This window comes from Akebia trifoliata, chromosome 3 (assembly GCF_017979445.1).
Source record: "Akebia trifoliata isolate Shusen 1 chromosome 3, ASM1797944v1, whole genome shotgun sequence".
NCBI lineage: Eukaryota > Viridiplantae > Streptophyta > Magnoliopsida > Ranunculales > Lardizabalaceae > Akebia > Akebia trifoliata.
This window is the reverse complement of record NC_141377.1, coordinates 33086093-33106283: the sequence shown is the minus strand read 5'-3', so window position 1 is coordinate 33106283 and position 20191 is coordinate 33086093. Positions and strand designations below refer to the sequence as shown.

General features: G+C 34.0%; 2 protein-coding genes across 2 annotated transcripts; both read left to right on the top strand.

Moving 5' to 3' along the window:
• The first annotated feature begins 955 nt into the window (after positions 1-955).
• Positions 956-5607, top strand: LOC147406458 (F-box protein FBW2-like). The gene is made up of 2 exons (XM_086434498.1): positions 956-2245; positions 4372-5607. Exons 1-2 carry the CDS (start codon positions 1893-1895, stop codon positions 4880-4882), a joined length of 864 nt encoding a protein of 287 aa, XP_086290624.1. The 5' UTR covers positions 956-1892; the 3' UTR covers positions 4883-5607.
• Positions 5608-16021: 10414 nt separating this feature from the next.
• LOC147406457 (GRAS family transcription factor) lies at positions 16022-17803 on the top strand. Its single transcript, XM_086432783.1, has one exon. It carries the CDS (start codon positions 16222-16224, stop codon positions 17722-17724), a length of 1503 nt encoding a protein of 500 aa, XP_086288909.1. The 5' UTR covers positions 16022-16221; the 3' UTR covers positions 17725-17803.
• Positions 17804-20191: the final 2388 nt, after the last annotated feature.

The following is a 20191-nucleotide window of genomic DNA, read 5'->3' as shown; positions in this document are numbered from 1 at the left end:
GTAATGAATACTTCAAACTTCAATAGAACTTTCGAGATTCAAAGAGAGAACAGAAGAAAGAGAGAGAGAGAGAGAGAGTGGAGCTTTCTATCAACGTCATTAATGAAATTTTTAAATGGTAAAATCCAAAAGCCAAAGGAAAAGACAAATAAATATTTGATGATTCATAAATCTTTAAGTATTTGAACTTGTTAACTTCAATCTAAGAAATAAAAAGAGAAGATAGGAGATGACTTCATCTAAGAAAAAAAGGAGAGGAGAAGATGTTAGCTTCTTAATCAAGTTTATGTTTTTTTTAGTTTTTTCACCAAGTTTCTATACTTTTAATAATAAAAGATGACATGGCTGCTAACTCATTAAGTGGATGTTAAGCTACGTTAGAATTGTGAGAATTAGGGGTGCACATTGGATTGGATAAATCCGATAACCGAATCAATCCGAAGCTTTTGGATAGGATTGGTTCGAATTGAATACACTCACGGTTCGGGTACAGATTGAAAAAAAAAATCAGGTTGATTTGGTTCGATTCCAGATTAAGGATATATATATAATGGGAAATGTTCAGCAACAAACATTTTGGCAAAACATTTTTCAAAATATGGGTTAGAGGTTTTGGAATGGGCTGATTTTTGGTGAGGATGATCTCTACGGTGAGGAGATCATCATCACCAAAAATCAGCCCATTCCAAAACTTCTAACCTATCAAAAATGGTTTACAAAAAATGGACGGTCCACGATTTTTCAACTTGTAAACATGGGGCTAGAAGTTTTGGAATGGGCTGATTTTTGATGAGGATGATCTCCTCACTGTAGAGATCATCCTCACCAAAAATCAACCCATTCCAAAACCTCTAACCCATGTTTTGAAAAATGTTTTGCCAAAATGTTTGTTGTTGAAAGGGACCCTATATATATATATATATATATATTTAAAATTATTTTAAAAAAAATTTGTTTTCTTTATCTCTATTCTTCTTCCAGTTAGAGTCTGAAAACGAAAACCTAGTCGTCGTCGTTCTCGATCTCGTTCGTCTCCCTCACTCACCCCACCTCGCCATCTCGTCGGAAAACGAAAAAGTAACTCTCTCTCTGTGTGTGAAAATCTTGTCGCCGATGCTATCATTCTCGTTCGTCTCAAAAACAAAGAGTTTCACTCAGTTCATACTGCAATTTTAAAATAGAAATTTCTCTCTTTCTCTATGAAAATCTTATCGCCAACGTTGTATGAGAACCTATTCGAACTAAGATTGGATTGGATTGATTCGATTCTATAGGATAATTGGATGGGATCAATTCCAATTTTGCTAAAATCCGAATCAATCTAAATCATGTACACCTCTAGTGAGAATGACAGTAGAACTAATGTGTCATCCTTGCATTATTCAAGGGCAAAATGTGTTTTAAATTACCACCGAAACGGGACGGGAAACCTTAAATTCGAGAGTTATTTCGCTAAAAAAAATTTTCCACACAATTCTCTCTAGTGAGTGCCACATGTCATAGTCAAAAGAGGGTAGTTTTATAAATTGGGGATGTCATTAACACACGTCATAGTCAAAAGAGGGTAGTTTTATATGATTTTGTGAGAATTTTTTTTTCCCTTATTTTATACTGCCGTGCTAAACTGACTCATTGAAACACTCAAATAACGTGAAATGTGCATAAAACCATAGATTTTTTTCCTCGAGATACACAAGGAAGCTTCCACTACTTCAGATATTCCCTCGATTTTGATAAAACACCGACATCTCGTACACACCGTTACAAAAAAAACGTGAATATTCCTCGCACGTGCCAAAAAAAACCATTGTCATCAATCGGCACGTGCCTCCACTTGTTCTAAAAACCAAAGCCGCTTACACAGCAAGACTGGAAACACAGTAGAAGGAAAAATGGATGGAGAGAGAGAGAAGAAGAGAGTGTGCAGAGGCGATGATGGCGATGGTGGTGTTAATGGAGGTTGTTGGGAAGATCTGAGTCCAGAGATTCTCGCTCTGATATTCGTTCGAATCCCAGCAGACGAACTAGTACGTGTGGTCTCCTTCGTTTGCAAGTCTTGGCGAGAGGTCGTTGCTGGACCCTACTGTTGGTCCGACATCGATCTTGAACAATGGTGTCGTCGTTGCAATCACTCTGATCGCATTGATTTTGCTGTTAGCAAGCTCATTCGTCGAAGCAAAGGCACGTGTTGCCGTCTCTCTGCTTACAAGCTTAGTGACTTTGGTTTCTCCTTCGTTGCTAACTGGTATAATAATTTTTATAATGACGCTTATGCCCCCATCTCTCTATTTTTGATAATTTTTTGTTGAGATTACATCATTATTTTTCATGGGTAATTGTAATTGAAGAACAATCCTAAGTTTAATCATATTTAATCAGTGGAGCAGAGTAAGGAAATGTGGTCATTTTTCCACCTCTACTAACCTTTGATCAAGGTTTTTGTTTAAACTCTGAATGAGTTATGGTGATTTGGGTTTGTAAATCTGTATTGGTTTCTGTACTTGTTTGTTGTTTTGGCCCTCTCTCTCTTTTTATTTATTTTTTCTCTGAGAAATAGTAATATTGTTTGTTGAGATTATATAAAAAAATATTCCTAGTTCATCATTATTTGGTAATTAAAGAATAACAATAGGTTTAATCATATTTAAGGAATACCCAAGGCTTTGTAGAAGAAGGAAGGCTCAGTGAAGAAGAGTAGGGGCAATGTGGTCATTTTTCCACCTCTACTAATCTTAGATCAAGTTTTATTTAACCCTAAATGACCTATGGTGATTTGGGTATTTAAACTTTTATTGGTTTCTGTATTTATTTGTTTTGTTCCATCTCTTTTTTTCTTTAAATTTTCTGCGAAATTGTAATACTGTTGTTCGAGATTATGTAAAAAAATCTTTCTAGTTCATCATCATTTTTTTATGGGTAATTAAAGAATAACCCTAGGTTTAATCATATTTAAGAAGTACCCAAAGCATTGTTTATGATCTTTGTAGAAGAAGGAAGGTTCCAGTGAAGAAGACTAGGGGCACTGTGGTCATTTTTGCACCTCAACTAACTTTGATCAAGTTTTATTTAACTCTGAATGAGTTATGGTGGTTTGGTTATTTAATTTTTTATTGGTTTCTGCACTTGTTTGTTTTTGCCCCTCTTTTCTTTAAATTTTGTGAGAAATAGTAATATTGTTTGTTGAGATTATGTAAAAAATCTTCCTAGTTCATTATCATTTTTCATGGGTAATTAAAGTATAACAATCGGTTTAATCATATTTAAGGAGTACCCAAAGCATTTTTTTATGATCTTTGTAGGAGGGTTCAGTGAAAGCAGAGTAGTAGGACAATGTGGTCATTTTTCTACTTCTACTAACCTTAGATCATGTTTTATTTAACTCTAAATGAGCTATGGTGATTTGGGTATGCACATTTTTATTTGTTTCTCTACTTTGAAAAAGTTTTGTCAACTCTCAATGAACTATGGTGCTTTGGGTGTGTAAACTTTTATTGATTTCTCTAATTGTTTATTTTGGGCATGTTTTAAAATATTGGCCGAAACCGATTTGAGTCATTGACCCTGAAACGTTGAATGTTTCGAAAATGTATCGGTTTGTAGCGAATGTATCGGCCAATACCGTGTTGGTTTTTTCATTCACCGAAGCATTCAGTCGACACAACATTTTGAACCTTGGTATTGGGTGTTGATGGGAAGGTCTGAGTTGGTGTCGATTTAGTAATGTTGGAATTGATGAATGGTATGTGATTTGTGGCATTTTCACACTAATTCCTTCTTTCCATTTTGATCTCACGTTTACTTCAGGCAGGAATAGGTAAGATTCAAAATGTCGTATCGATTTAATGTTTTGGTTAATGAAAAAGCCTATACAGTATTAGTCAATGCATTCAATACAAACTAACACATACCTGAAATATTCAATGTTTCGTATCGGTTCAGCCGATACATTTCGATATTTTAAATGTTAGGCATGGGAATTTGAAGATCAGCATGATTAGAGATATATCCCAGTTATAATTAAATAAGAAAACTTAATTGAAACCCCATTAATGAAATCTGTCCAATATTTGCTAATCAGGAGGTATTGAAAAAGACAACTGACAACAGATAGAAAATGTTTGGCAATTTTCAATAACATGTGTAAAAAATAGACACATTTTTGTGAATATTCCATAAATGTTTCTAGGAATATAGAATTAGGAAATTTAAATAACCAACTCCATATTTCTATTTTATTTCGATTGTGGAATTAATTTATATCATTTGTTTTAGAAATATTGATTGAGGTGTAAATGAAAATCTTTAGATGATTTTATTGAATTGTAAATCATTTTCATGGTAACCAACTTGAATCCTAATTCTTTATTGTAGTGGGAGCTGCCTTAAGGTACTGCAAGTCCCGATGAGCACGGTGACCGACAAGATCATAGAGGTGCATGCGGAGTCTCTTGCGAACTTGACATTCTTGGACATTAGCTACTGTTTGAAGATTACTAGCAAAGGCCTTGAAGTGTTGGGTAAGTCCTGCAAGTCCCTGATTCACTTGAGAAGGAACATGCCTCCGCCTGAGTGGGGGCAGACCTCAGAAGCAATGAATGTCAAGGCAGATGATGGAGAAGTGATGGCCATAGCTAATACAATGCCAAGGCTTCATCATCTTGAGCTTGGGCACGGCCGCTTCAGCGACCTTGGTCTCAATGCTATCCTAACCAAGTGTAAGGATCTTGCCCACCTCGACATCCAAGGGTGTTGGAATGTGAAAGTTGAGGGTGATCTTGAGGACAAGTGTGATCAACTCTTGGAGTTTAAGGGCCCTTGGTATCATGATTATGATGAAGATACTGATGATGATGACGAAGATTCCTTCTCAGGCTCGGATTAGAAAGGTCAAAGGTGCTTAACTTAGCTTGGCATTTACTTCCTTTTCGTAGGTATTTGGTAACCGTAAGTCCCATATACTTGTTTTGTTTGGTGTCTTTGGGATACTTATTCACTTGTGAATTTTGGGGTATAGAGTGGGTAGTTTTTCTTTTTCATTTCCCTTTTGGGGTGGGATATATGCTTCTGAAGGAAACTATATGCACATATAGGTAGGATTGAGTTTAATATACCTGGGAAGAATGAACCGATTTTGTAAAGTTCCCAATTTATATGAGCTTGGTATATGGGGTGTCATTAATTTCTATTTCTTTATCTGCGTAATGGCTATAGTTTCATACCCGTCACCATTCTTTTTTAACTTTCTCTATGCATTGTATTGTGTTTGCTCTCTCTCTCTCTCTCTCTCTCTCTATTTCTTAGTCCGTATGACATCTGAGTGAGATTATAATCAAGAATTCATATTTTGTGTATCCTGCAGAAGGGTCTTCTTAAAACTTGACTGGATATTGAACTATAAACTGGATAATCCCATCTGGTTGTAAAATTAATGATCGAGGAAATTTCCTCTCTAGCAAAGCAAATTTATTCTACTTTCCAACATTAATCTTATTGTAGAATGACGATAAATTGTAGATCTTTATAGTTCTCTTTTTCCCTCCTCTGTTATGGTTGTCGACAGCTTGACATCCACGATATAAAAATGTATCACCATTGTTTCTTGTTATTTCTGTATAAAGCATAGAAACAGAGATTAGAGGATTGAGAATTCCATCGAACTTTGTATCATTATGGTTTCGCTTTGGAACCTTTACGTAATTAAATAAACCTTGAAATTTATTGATGCTGTCTATCATGTACTAGAGTCGGTTTAGCTTGTTATTGCTCCTCATGCCATGTCATAAAAATTGGTTTTTGCCCTTTGGCTAATACTCCGATTGAGTTTGGGTGATTGGGCAGGAATTAGTGAGTAATTCTCAGTCCTGAGAATCTTGTAGCTGCATGTCATGATTTGATCCACCTCTCAATCATTAAAGTTTCTTCTAAAATCCAAGTTCTAAGATAGTCTGTGGGGCTGCAACTCGGGCGGGTTGAGGATCAACCTACGCTCAACCCTAACTTGATAAACACCAACCCATGCCCATGCGTACTAGACCTCGGACCTCGGGCATGAAATGTTCAACTCGAACCCAACCCAACCCAAGTCGAGTTAGTCCGGTTGTTCAGGTTGGTTGGGTTAACTCATTCCTCATTAATACTAGGTAATCTACTATTGAAAATGTTTATATAAAGATAAGTGGTATCTAAAAGATCTTAAAATTCACAATTATCTGTCCTAAAACTGATTGATACATAAAATTATAAGCAAATTAAAAAAGAGAAGAGGAATAAGAAGATTAACTAAATAATCATTTTATTGATAATAGCAATTTTCAAAAAAAAAAAAAAACAAAAATATTTATTAAAATTTCAATATAATCATTATATGACAATATGAAATTACATTTAAACAAAAGCATACATATCGAAATACTTCTAAATTATAACCATATTAAGTTCGAGTTGGTTGATACCTATTCTAGAATCCAACCCCATTTGAGTTAGGCATTTGTTTTTTTTTAGTCCAGACCCGAGGCAGAATCCAAGCTAACTATGCCTAGACCTAACCCAAGGCCGGATTCAATCTGGGAGGTTTAGATTTGGCCCACCCAAGTTGCAGCCCAAATTCGAAAGATCTGACTATTAGGTTTCAGGTTATTCATCTGTCTCTCATTCATCACAATTGAGGCTTCTCTTCATCACTTCTTTCCTTCAATTCTCAAGAAATTTATGGATCTCTTCGTCATCAGCGTGATCCATTGATGGCCAATTCTTTCTGTGTGGATTTTTTTCTTTTTGCTTTTTTCCTTAGCCAGTGATGGCTCAGACTTTGTTCATGACAAGGATTATCAATTTTTTTTTTTTTGTCGCAAATATGTCAAAGGGTTGAATCCATGTCGGAGGACTTAACATTTAACATCTGAAACACTAATGATCTTAGATTATTGGCTATGGAAACCCAACATATAGGATCAACCCCTTCAAATTTTAGAAATTCAACTCTAATTGTTCAAACCTCGATAAATGCTCGTCAATTTTTGTATTTGTTCTACTTAAATAGCATATTTCAAGACTGAATTTACACTTTTTTTTTTGTTGGTAATATAGGCAATCTATAATTTAGAAAATATTTTGTATTCACATGGTTGTGATCATGTGTTTTTTATGAATCATAAGTACACCTCAAAAACATCCAAGAGTAGTAGAGAAGAGACTATATATTCATTGAGAGAAATTCTCATCTCTCGGAGGTCGGGTTAATCCTTTTGAGGATAATAGTTGCCTTAACTTCAAGGGAAATTTCCCAAATAGTTATTAGTATTATTGGAAATGCTAAGGTCCTGTTTGGATACAAAGTAGTAAGTAATTATAAAAGAAAGTAATTTTTGGAGAAAGTAACTTCTGAAAGTAAAAGAGTAGTTTATTTTTGTCTTTTTTAAAAAGTCAAGATTTAAAAAAAGAAAAAAAATTAATGTAAACAAACTTTTTAACTTTTAAAAGTATTTTTTTTTTTTTTTTGTAATGTAAGTAAAGGGACTCTAAATTTTTTACGAGTATTGGTGGATTTATCACACATGAAAATTTTGTCAACACTTAGAGAATGGTAGTTTGTCAACATAGTGTTCTATCAACACATGTAACACTTTCAATATTTATGATGATATCAATAAGTATTTGAAAATTTCTCTAACTTAATTAAAACTTTCTCCAAAAATTATATTGAGATAAGTACACTAGATTATGAATTAAAAAATCTCAGCAAAACAAAAAATAAATAAATAAATAAAATTAGAGAGATTTTATTGCCATACCAACTCTTGCTAAGAGCACCACAATTCTTATGTAAATCACAAAAGAATTAGCACACATATTTGGGTGCTCTTAGTAACAGTTGGTGTGGCAATAGAAGCACCCTAAATTTATTATGAAATACATTTATTTACTTACATAAATAGTCCAACATTATGAATCACATAATCATGCATACTGTAGCACTTCTCCTATAAATTTTTCTTTAACTTATTGGTTCTATAGGCTTGAGATTTAGGTACATATATCTTTTATATTTGTTCTTAGTTTTTTAGTTCACTATTTTGTTAATGTAGAAAATTGGGTGAGAGAAACAACATTAACAATAGAATAATAACCCCGAGGGGTTAGCTCAATGGCAATTTTGGACCAATAAACGGTAAATGCCCATATGTCGTGAGTTTGTTACCCAGTATAAACATTAATTTCTCAGGGGCCACCCGTGAGGGTGCACCCTCACTTATTTGGGGTGTGTGTGATGTGCGGGCATTGAACATGCCGCGAGACTAGTCCTTGGACAAGACCATGATCTATGGATTGAACAAAGCTCAGGTACAAGTCCAGTCTATTATCTACCGGGATACCCAATTATAAAAAACAAAAAAAATAGAATAATATAAATAAAAAATAAAGAGAGAACACTGGCACTATTTATTTTTTTTGTGACTTTTGGCATGATTGCCTACATCACGAGTGATGATGAGATATTTTCACTATTTTCATGAAAAAATAAGATTACGATATCTCAATCTCACTCCCTCTCAGTAAAACTGGAAGTCACTCCCACAGAAGCCCTAAAACGAGTTTCCTAAGAATTTACAACTCATTCAAAAGTGAAATTGCCCCTAAGGAAAAAAGTTAGACGCTCACAAAATCACTCTTGGAGTATAGACCATTATGTTCATGTAATACCACCAACCGAATACGAGGCACAACATAACAATTGAAATACCCATTTGTCTTACCAACAGACTATGTACCCATTAAAGATTTTATCGTAAGCTTTCAATCATTGTAAGTTAATGAAATGTATTCTAATTGGTTTGATTAAACAAATTTATACTAAAACCAAAACCAATTTTTACTCTTTTTTTCTATAATAAAAATTAGAAATAGAAATCTAAAGCTTAGGACAAAGAAGAGACCAGTCACACCTAGCAATCACTTTTAGCCCAATAGACTTCCAAAACACAAAACAAACCTATCAAAAAAGATAAACAGACAATGCTACCAACAAATATCTTGGGGTCTTATTTGAAATGGGTCATTTTCTTCCTACATAGAGAGCTCCCAAGAATGTTCTCTATAGTTGGGTAGCTTTCAATCACTCTTAAATTTATTAGTCATTTGGTTTTACCTCTAAAACTTCTTAATTAATTAATTAATCTTAAATCATGACCACTTAAGTGAGGTAGACTTTGATGTTTCTTCTTCTATATCGATCAAAGCCGGCTTGCTAATGACCAATAATGGAAGATATCGAGATATGTGACGTGTGCGGCGAAGGCACGCCTGAAAAGGGACATGAGAAGTAGAAATTATCAAGCCACGTGGAAGATAACTGGCCGACGTACTATATCATTGGACCGATTAGGGTTTCTGTTCCCGACCTAGGGTTTAAATGTTTCTTATACTAAGTCTGATCTTTTATTAATTTATGAGTAATCTTCCAAAAGAATATGCTCTCTTCATTAAACATACTTAACCAAAGATCATAAACAATTTTATTCTAAGGTCAAAAGGTCAGATAATAATTTATTGAGTTTTTAAGGGTTTTAGAAATGGTGGTGGGGAGGCCAACCCCTAGGTCAACCACAACCTTGACTTCAAAATATTTTATAGCTCCAATCTCTTTTGGTTTTTGTTCCAATGGGGTAGTGACACGTGGAACCATGACCCCCTCCCCTCACCATCCATAATTTGTGCCACCATTGGATTTTCTATTTTAACAGTCCAAATTGCATGTTTGGTAAAAAAAAACATGCAACATGATGATATATCACGTATCGCTAAGATTAATACGAGAACTGATTGTTGAGAGATACATTACATCACGTATCCCTAAGATAAATTCCCACCATTGATTGCATGTTTGTTTATGTGTTTTTTTTAAATATATTATAAATAAAATAAAATGGTCAAGTAGGTTAGTCCCTCTCTTGATTAATACTAATAGTATTAATGAAGCACTAATAAATACAATAATTGCAATTAGCAACTAACGTGGGAGTGTACGTGGCATCCACTCATCCCTTGTTAATCATGGTTGTTGAAACTTTATTATAATAATAAAAATAATAATTATAAATTAAGTAATTTAATCAAAGAGAAATGGACCACTATTTAATCCTTAAACTATTGGTTCTTAGCTATTTTAGGTAATATAAATTATTCTAAATCACCCACTTGTTTATTTCTTAAGTCCCACATTGTGGTCGATTTAAGTTCACAAGACAATGAGAAAAACAAACAAGTTAGTTCACATTTGTCTCTTTTTTACATAAATTACCTACAACACTTGGTGTTATAAATCTTCTACTTTACATTGATTTGGTGGGTGTTGCATAGAAATTAATTAATTTATAATATTTCATCGAATCATGTGATGAAGGGATTCGACTCTTACGCTTAGTTAAACTTTTAAAAATAAGAAAAATAGTTTAGAGTAGATGTCTTATTAGGACTTGACATGTCGAGAATCTCTATGAAGTCGTCGAACAAATGAAATATAATCTTATATGATTGTTTTTGTTGATCACAAGACACTCGGATTTGGAATGAGGAATTTGCAATTTTTTGCCTTGCAACTTGGCCATGCCACCAAAATGATACAAAATCTTGTGAAGTCCAATATTGGCATGTGGGAATTGAAATACATGTTATCGGTATTAGAGTTTTAAGACTCGAAAACTTGGCTAGATTCAAATGTCCATGAAGTCAAGTTGATGATACTTAAGTCAACTCCGATAAGATAAGGTAAATAAAACTATATCAAATTAATAAATATTTTTTAATATTTTAGAATAAGTTATAATCAAGGTTCGAAATCTCATTTCGTTTCGATTTGTATTGGCCGAGATATTTTGGATTTTCAACATTCTGAGACGAAATGAGTTTGGAATCGAAACTTTTGAATGTTTCGATATTTCTCATACACACAAAGAGAGAGTGAGAGATTCATCATTTCTCCTTTCTTTCTTCTTCTCCATTGTACGTTTTGGACAAATGAAACATGCCCTTGACCTCAGTCGCCTCTTGAAGACTGAATTATTTAGACAAAATCCTTAATATTTCTATACATATTTGAGATACCCTTGTGTCTTCAAACTGATAAAGTGCCCCTTGACCTTGATCTCCTCTAAAAAACTTCTTTAAATAACAAAATACTCATCTTTGAATGCTTCTAAATGTTTTGGTATCATTTGTTATAAAATCGAAACTACCAATCGAAATGAGATTTTAAACCTTGGTTATAATATTCATTTTGTTCTCCACAAAATTATTAAATATAACTCAAAACACCGTCGAGTTCTTGACCCAACGACTTTTTCAACCAAGTCGACTCAGTCGAACTTCAAGTGGAGATGACAAATTTTAAAACTATGGTAATATGGTTGCCATACTCTTAATTCACATAAGATATTGATTTTTTATCTTATTTTATACAAACAATAGCAAATATTGGTTTAAAAGTTAAACTTCTAGATCAATTTTCTTAAAACCATTTTTTTTCCTTTGGTTTTGTAATAAGAACTGTAGATCTCACTTTTATGGGGCATAATTATAAACACCGTTATAATAATCACGACGGTAACTATCAAATTGTGCCAAACCTTTCATACATTCTCGACATACTTACTATATTTGAAAAGTTGATTTAGACACACCCTCCGCGTTTTTCCTATTATTTTAGATGCTCGCATGTTTTCAACTGATGACATGTACCTTGAGCTTAGTTTTCTCTTATAAATTAGTGAAAAATTACGTAAATGTCCCCATCTTTAATCATTAGTGAAAATACTAGGATTTTTCTTCAAAAAATCTGTAATTTTCAAGCTCTACAATGAAATTGTAATTATTTTTAATCTATTTAACATCATTTTTATCCTTTGTAGAAAGAAACCCATTTAATATTCTATCCAAAATTTCATCATTTTTTTAACTAACCAAGTAAGTGTTTAGTGGTCAATAGAGATGAAGGTGAGTTCAACTCGATTTGAACCTAGGTCTTAGGATCAGTGTGCCTCAAGATTTTACCAACTTAGCTAAGTTTGCACTTTTTACCCAAAATTTCATTGTCTTCTACTTCTTCAAAATCCTATTTTGCTTTTAAGCCTTGAAGGTTGAAGTTGAGGTTAAAAAAAAAAAAACAAAAAAAATTGTCCAATGGATTGATTAAGTATGACCTTTTTAAAAAAGAAGAATCATGGTTTTTTGGCCAAAAGTTGAAAATTACGATTTTTAGGTCATTTTATATTAATCTATAAGAAAGACCAAGGTCAAGGCAGATATGTTATTAATTTGAAAATATAAAGGTCAAGATAAGGGCATTTACATCATTTTACATCAAAGGAGAAGTTTGAAAATATAATGGGTATCTTAAATATTAACAAAAATATGGAGGGGTACATCTAAATCATTCTATTTTAAATTTGTAAATAAGAAAGACAATGAACATGACCTGTAGTACAATCCAGTACACTTCTAATTCCTATCATCATTGGCGTTAGTCGTCATGAAGCCCTCATCTAAAAAATTGTGAATTCTTTAAGGAGGTAGAAAAAATTGATCTTTTTTATTTATTTATCAAGGACACAAGAGAGAAGAGAATCTTGTAATTTACATTATAAACAAAAGAATCTCAACTTTAAAAATTAATATATTTACTCAGAGTCTCTCAGCCTACTTATTAGGAATAATAATAATAATAATTCAAATTATTCAAATAAGTTAATTATAAAATAATGTCTTTTAGTTTAAAAATATGAGTTTGGGCCAATTATAGATTGTTTTGACTTGAGTAGGAAAATGTTTAGTGTTCAAGCTTTCATCACCATCAAATTCTGATTGGTGATTGGTGATTGGATGGTTATGGGATGAGGAGGCATCTAAGACAAAAGAATAAGACATTTGAGCAACTATTGTAGGCGATCAACCACTTCACATATTCAAGTGTGATATCTATGGACTTAAAAAAAAAAAAAACATGTTTTTTGATAATCTCGATCATTCATGAATGTTTTGATACTCTTATTGCTTGATGGACTAATATGGATCATGGTTTTAAAATTGGCTAAACCCTATAAATGAATAAAATTTTTGATTGGATTACGTAATCAGATACGATTTTGAAATATTTACTAATAAATTTTATTGTCTATGTAGAATCTTTTTGTAGTGAATTTGTATTTAGACCCTTTGATTTAAAACATCGGCTATGTAATTTTTTAAAACCAAGGGTTATAAAGGTAAATTTCACAAGTACCTTTCGAAAACTCTATGTAGTCTTAGGTAAGAGGTAATTATAGAGTTTTTTTTTAAAGAAAAAGTTCAATGAATCTAACCATGTAGAAATCATATCTAATTATAAATTTATGAATAGTATATCTATTTAGGACTATCCAATGATTCGGAGCTAGACGTAGGTAGAGATTTATGTGTCAATGTCGCAATTAGGGTGGTCAATGGATTGGATCAAACTCGAAATTTGATTTGTTGCGATTCGATAACTTCATATCTGGATCGATGATTTAGATTTCAATAAGGTTCTGATTTGATATCTTATTAGATGAGATTTGGGTTGAACATGTCCTTATTCAATAAGAACTCGATCCAAGAAAATATTAGAAATTATATAAATTATATTGTACTAAGCTTGTATAGTTTTTGTGCATCAAATCGGGTTTGGTCAACAATCGATCTTAATATTGAGATCCAATCCTTAGTTCTGGATTCAATTTGATCTTTAGGTATCAAATCGACACGATCTGATCTGAACCTAATCCCATATCATCTCTCTTGAGGTCTTTGGTATTAGGGTTTTATTCTCTCGGGTTTATTTGCTTTTATCAACTACTAGTAGGTGTGGCAAGTGTGAATAAAAATTAATATTTATACATTATTTAAATTTGAGTCGTGCTGGGGTGATACAAACGGAGACACAAAAGTGACAAAATGATGTGGTGTTGCACACATTACCGTAGATACTTTTATGCAAGATACAAGTAAAGAACATCATCTATGGTTGTGTGCGCGCCACCACATCAAATTTTTTTTTTTTTTTGTCACCTTTGTGTCATTATAGCATTTTCCTTTAAATTTTTATATTTGCTTCAATACCTACCCATAGAGACAGAGATTCTTATCGTGTACTTTAGGACTATCATAAAATCTTTTTTTTTTCTTTTTTTCTTTTTTTAATTTCTTTGTTTGCTTTTGTGGCCGTTTAAACAGAAACATCAATATTTATGTCTCCCTCTCACTAACATGTTTGTGTAATGCAAGGCGGTCGTTTTTTGATTAAAGAATTGGTAGACCAAATCAAGAGTTCAAAAAGAGCCACGTCATTCCCCTTATTTTAATTACTTTTCTTGTATTATAAAGTATAAACATGTTCCCATTCAACTACTCATCTTGACCATCCACTTTATAGACTTTTCTCATTATGAATCAACTACCTGATACATCAGTGCTGTCTGTATCTATATTTATGGTTGAAATGGAACGGCTTAGATCATATAATCAAACTGATTATAAATGTATTTGGAGATCTGTTTGATGACCCATAAATCTATGGTACTTTATACCCTAGTTTTAAATCTTGTTCGAGACCGAGACGACTTGTTTAATACACCTCGGTATCATCAACGAATGAGATGGATAGACAAGTCAAACATTTTGGATGAGATTTAAAATCACACTTCATTTTTTCTCATTATTAAACAAGACGACTCAAACATATCGAAAAACTCGTCCGAAACTAGATATCAAAACGAGTTTTAAAACCTTTAATATTAAGCAAATCATCCTATTATCATCAATGCCTCAAGATGATTTCCATATCTTGATCTTCGCACTAGAACTTTATCGACTAAATCTTTTGCTTTTGTATTTTTTTTTTCAGTAGCCAATATAATATTCACTCCATGGTTCGTAAAATTTCATATATTTCTTTTTACTTAATAGTGTGTGAATAATGATTTTCTAACTCCCCACCCCCTTAACTCTCCTGAAATGGTATGTACAAAAACCATAGATTTTTTCCTCGGAATACACAACTACACGTGTTTATGGGGATGTGCAGTTGTATACCCCGAGGAAAATAATCTACGATTCTTGCACTTGTCACGTTAGGAGAATTAGGGGGGAGTTTGTCAGAGGGGGAGTTAGAAAATCATGGCTCATAATGTATTAGTTAAATGGTTATGCTCCGAAACAGTGGTCCCAAGTGGTTAGCCTAGTGGCAAGCAGAATCTTAATAAACTCCTCATGAATGGTAGGTCAAGTGTTCAAAACCCCACGAACACTCAACTCAATCAGTTGCACATAGGACTTTCCGAAGGGGCGATTCGTGTGATCGTAAGATTAGTCTTACCTGAGTGTGGGGATACTTATCGAGTGTATTAGTAAAATGATTATGGTTTGAAATTGCCTATATATATTTTTTCTTGTTTCTAACCTTTGTCATTTAGTTATTTTGGGAATGTCATTAGTTTATGTCGAGTTCGACTTTGAGACTCTGAAATTGAGTTTAACCTCTCAGTTGATGGATCTCGACCTCCATGTTTTATACTTGTTTTATTTTATCATTACATTGCACAGTTTCATATCTCGAGGTGACAAATGTCATTTTTTCGGTGTTGTAAATGTACATCCCATGCACATACTTAAAATTAAAGTTGATATCCAAGAGGACAGCTAAAATTTTCTCATGGTGAGTGGTGACGGTTCAAGCCGGTTGAGCCGGCAACATTACGTGGTAGTTGTGCTGAGTTGGTAAAAACAAAAGGCCCAGTCAACCAACTAGAACGCTTTCCAATAACTGAATCGTAACTGCCACATGAGTGAGTTATTACGTAAGGTTAAAAAGCCATTTAGAACCGAGCACTCATTTTGATAATTTCTAAGCTAAGATATTAAAGAGTTCAAAACCATATAATATATAATAATAATAATATATAATAATAATGTTAATTAATCAATCTCTCACTTTCTCTCTGATTAAGACCCTCACCATATAAAAACAACCTTAACATTGGGATTGGCCATCTAAGTCTTAATCTCCCCTTAATCTCAATTACTTAACCTAAAGTGTCCTTTGTTTCAACTCTTTCTCCTCTCTAAACCCCATTTATATGAATAATTACTCTCCCACTTAACAAGCTCAATTTCACTTTTGTTATAGAGTTAAAAGAAGGAGAAGAAGCTCGAGCTATGGCTATGGCCATGGAAGATGTTATAGTTATCAAACACCTCGATTTCTCTGTGTCTAGCACGACCACAACCACTACCACTACTACTGATGATGATGGTGTATGCAATTGGAGTGATTGGTCTCCTGTTGTCGATTGGGATGCTCTTTCGGTTGATCACGATGATTTTCGAGGACTAATTGAATCGATGATGATGGTCGATGACGAACCGGATCAAGTTCGGGTTCAAGATGGGAGTAATTCAATATCGATTACGCCTGTTGCGATGCTCGAGGAAGAAAGCAATGGTGAGGATTTGAAAGGATTGAGGCTAGTCCATCTCTTGATGGCTGCAGCCGAGGCGTTGACGGGTGGGAACAAGAGCCGGGATCTGGCTCGAGTGATATTGGTTCGGCTCAAGGAGTTAGTTTCTCCTACAAATGGTACTAATATGGAACGTTTAGCGGCGTATTTTACCGAAGCCTTAATGGGTTTGCTAGAAGGCGCCGGTGTACATGGTAAGCATCATAATTCTCTTATAAGTAGTGGGGTCCACCACCATCGTGATCACCATCAAAGTCAGCATCAGACGGACGTCCTTGCAGCGTTCCAGCTCTTACAAGACATGTCACCTTACGTCAAGTTTGGACATTTTACAGCCAATCAAGCTATCCTAGAAGCAACGGCGCACGATAGACGAGTTCATATAATTGATTACGACATCATGGAAGGCATACAATGGGCCTCTTTGATGCAAGCCTTTGTATCAAGAAAAGATGGACCACCTTCTCCTCATCTTCGGATCACAGCGATTACCCGTGGTGGCAATGCTAGAAAATCAATCGGGACCGTTCAAGAGACGGGTAGACGATTGATCGCTTTCGCAGCATCAATCGGTCAACCATTTTCTTTTCATCAGTGTAGATTGGACTCAGACGAGACGTTTCGACCATCCGTTTTGAAGTTAGTCAAAGGGGAGGCTATAGTAGTAAATTGCATGCTACAATTTCCACACTCTTGCTACCGTGCGCCGGATTCTGTGGCATCTTTCTTAACCGGCAGCAAAGCACTGAATCCAAGGTTGGTGACGTTAGTTGAGGAAGAGGTGGGGCCCATAGGTGATGGTGGATTTGTGGGACGATTCATGGACTCACTTCATCATTACTCGGCCGTGTACGACTCGTTCGAGGCAGGGTTTCCAATGCAAAGTAGGGCACGTGGGTTGGTGGAGAAAGTGTTTCTAGGGCCCAGGATAGCAGGATCTGTGGCGAGAATCTATCGTACGCGTGGAGTGGAGGGAGAGGAGGTGGAGGAAAATGGGTGTTGGGTAAAGTGGATGAGTGGAGTAGGGTATCGTCCAGTGGGAATAAGTTTTTTTAATCATTGTCAGGCGAAGCTGTTATTGGGATTATTTAACGATGGATACAGAGTGGAGGAGTTGGGTAACAATAGGCTCATTTTAGCATGGAAAACTCGGCGTCTCCTCTCTGCTTCTATTTGGACTGCCTCTGATTTTACAAAGTAGGATCGTATTATTCAATTAATCACTGCTTTGCCACTATTCCTCTTGTGTTCTTGTTTTCAAGGATTATTATTATTATTATTATTATTATTATGTCGAATTAATACTTTTAAATTTTGAGTTATTCAACTCGAATACCCATCGAGTTAAATAAAATACATTAAAAATGATTAAATTACCCCCCCCCCCCCCCCCTTTTTTTTTTTTTTTTTTTTTACTTTTGTTCTTCACAAAATATTATAGAACAATTCTTTCCCAATTAAGTTAGAAAAGTTACCTCACCACCCCTCTTTGTGGTATAAAAATATGATCGAATCGGGGATGTAGACATCTACCACACAAGATTTTAAAATTTTCAACAACAAATATGTATATATAAATGTAATTTTTTACTGTTGAATTTAAAATTTGACCATTCAATGATCATTTATTTAAAGTTTTTATTAAATTAAAGAATTTTTTGTTTTTATTTTTATAAATTAAATCTAGATCTTGAATTTTAGAGGTTTAAGGTGTTATTTAGCCAACATGACAATCCACATAAATCGAAAGTTAGCTTTTACACTTACCCAATTTGTACAACTTATAACTTGGTGGGGTTTTTAATTTGATTCAATAGATTTTTGAATTAATTGGATTAAATAGTTGAGTAAGTCAATAAATTGAGGAGTTGACTCAATAAATTGGTTTCATCGAGTTTTGATGCTAAGTAATATGAAATCCAATTGATCACTCGAGTTGACTCAACTAATTTCAAAAGTATGGAGGGAAGTTTATGTCTAAATCACTCCAATTATTATAGTAGACTCAACTTCATTAGATGACCAAATCAAGTTGGAGGTAGTGGTGCATTTGTAATAAAGAATAAACAAAAGAAAGGTGTAATCTATCAATAAGCGCTAGTCTTAGGCCCCACTATTATTTTGGTTTTCCTTGATGTCAAATTTGGAAAGGGATGTGGTAAGGTTGCAAGTTGAGTTGGATAGGTCATCTTGCCAATACTATTTTAAAACAAAAATTAAAAAATTATAAGTTTGAGTGGGAAAGAGAAAGGATAATATACTCCACGGAGTTCGAGGATATACAATTTTTTTTTTTTAAGAGTGATAATCTGATGCTTTTTTTTTTGTACGTTTCCTTCACAAAATCATAGATCCTTTACTTCGGGATATACAAGGACAAAGATTTATGGTTTTGTGAATTACCAGGTCAGAGAGTATACAAAAAAGAACGCCACGCTTCTCTTTTGTGTGTGTGTTCAAATTTTTTTTTTTTTTGTAAGTTTATGATCATGCACATGGGTGGATTTCAATTCCACCATGAGATAAAAATTTAGAATACGGCGTATCCAATTGATAGAGAATGAATCATTTGCATTTAGACCCATTCCTGTAAACTTATGAATGGTAAACATCAAATTCATTTTGGGGGAGCATTTAGAGGCCCTAAAAAGAGCCAAACATTGTGCAAAACATTTTTCAATATACACGCTAGAAGTTTCATAATGTCATGGGTTTTTGTCAGGATGATCTCGATGGTGTGCAGATCATCCTCACAAAAAATTAGCAGATTTTGAAATTTCTAACCCTAGTTTACAAGTTAAAGAATCGTGAACTGTCGATTATTTGTAAATCAGTTTTGATGGGGTTAGAACTTTCAGAATTGTCTGATTTTTTTGTGAGGACGGTCTCCTCATCATAGAGATCATTTTCACCAAAAATCAGTCCATTCTGAAACTTCTAGCTCATATATTAAAAAATGTTTGGCACAATGGTTGGCTCTCTTTAGGGCTTTCGAATGCGTCCCTCTTATTTGACATACAGAAATGAATAAACTTCATAAATTAAAAAAAAAAAAAACCATAATATAATTAATTTAAATATACTTTCTCACACTCATTGCATCGGCGACATGTCGAATTAGGACGTGATCGATCCATAATTTTCCCAACAGGTTTTCAAAATCCTTGATCCATGTATAAAGTTATGGGATTGGAATACATTGGGTCTCAAGTATGATATGATCCAATATTAACAACTCGAAAATGAAGTTTGAAGAGAAAAATACAACTTGTGAAAAATACAAAGAAATTCTTGCAAAACTAAATATGTTTGGATAAAAAGATAGATTGTAAGAAAAAAGAAAAAAAAAACAAAAAAAGCCCACATGTGGGCTCATGGCCTACATGAGTCATGGGAGTGGATGGAATTATATGTTCATTTCGAAGGATCTAGACAATTTTTGGGATATTTATTCCATGATTTGCAAGTTTGTTTAAGAAGGGAAGGTTTCAAAGATGTTTTTCTGGTTAGGGTGTTATGTAGGTTTGTCAAGGAATTGATATATGATATGTGAAGTTCAACAAGAATTTGGATGAATAATATCCCTCCCCCCACCCAACTTTATTGTCATCTCCCCTGCTTTTCAATAAGGGTCTTGTTCGGCAGGCAACGTGTTTTGTCATAAATGG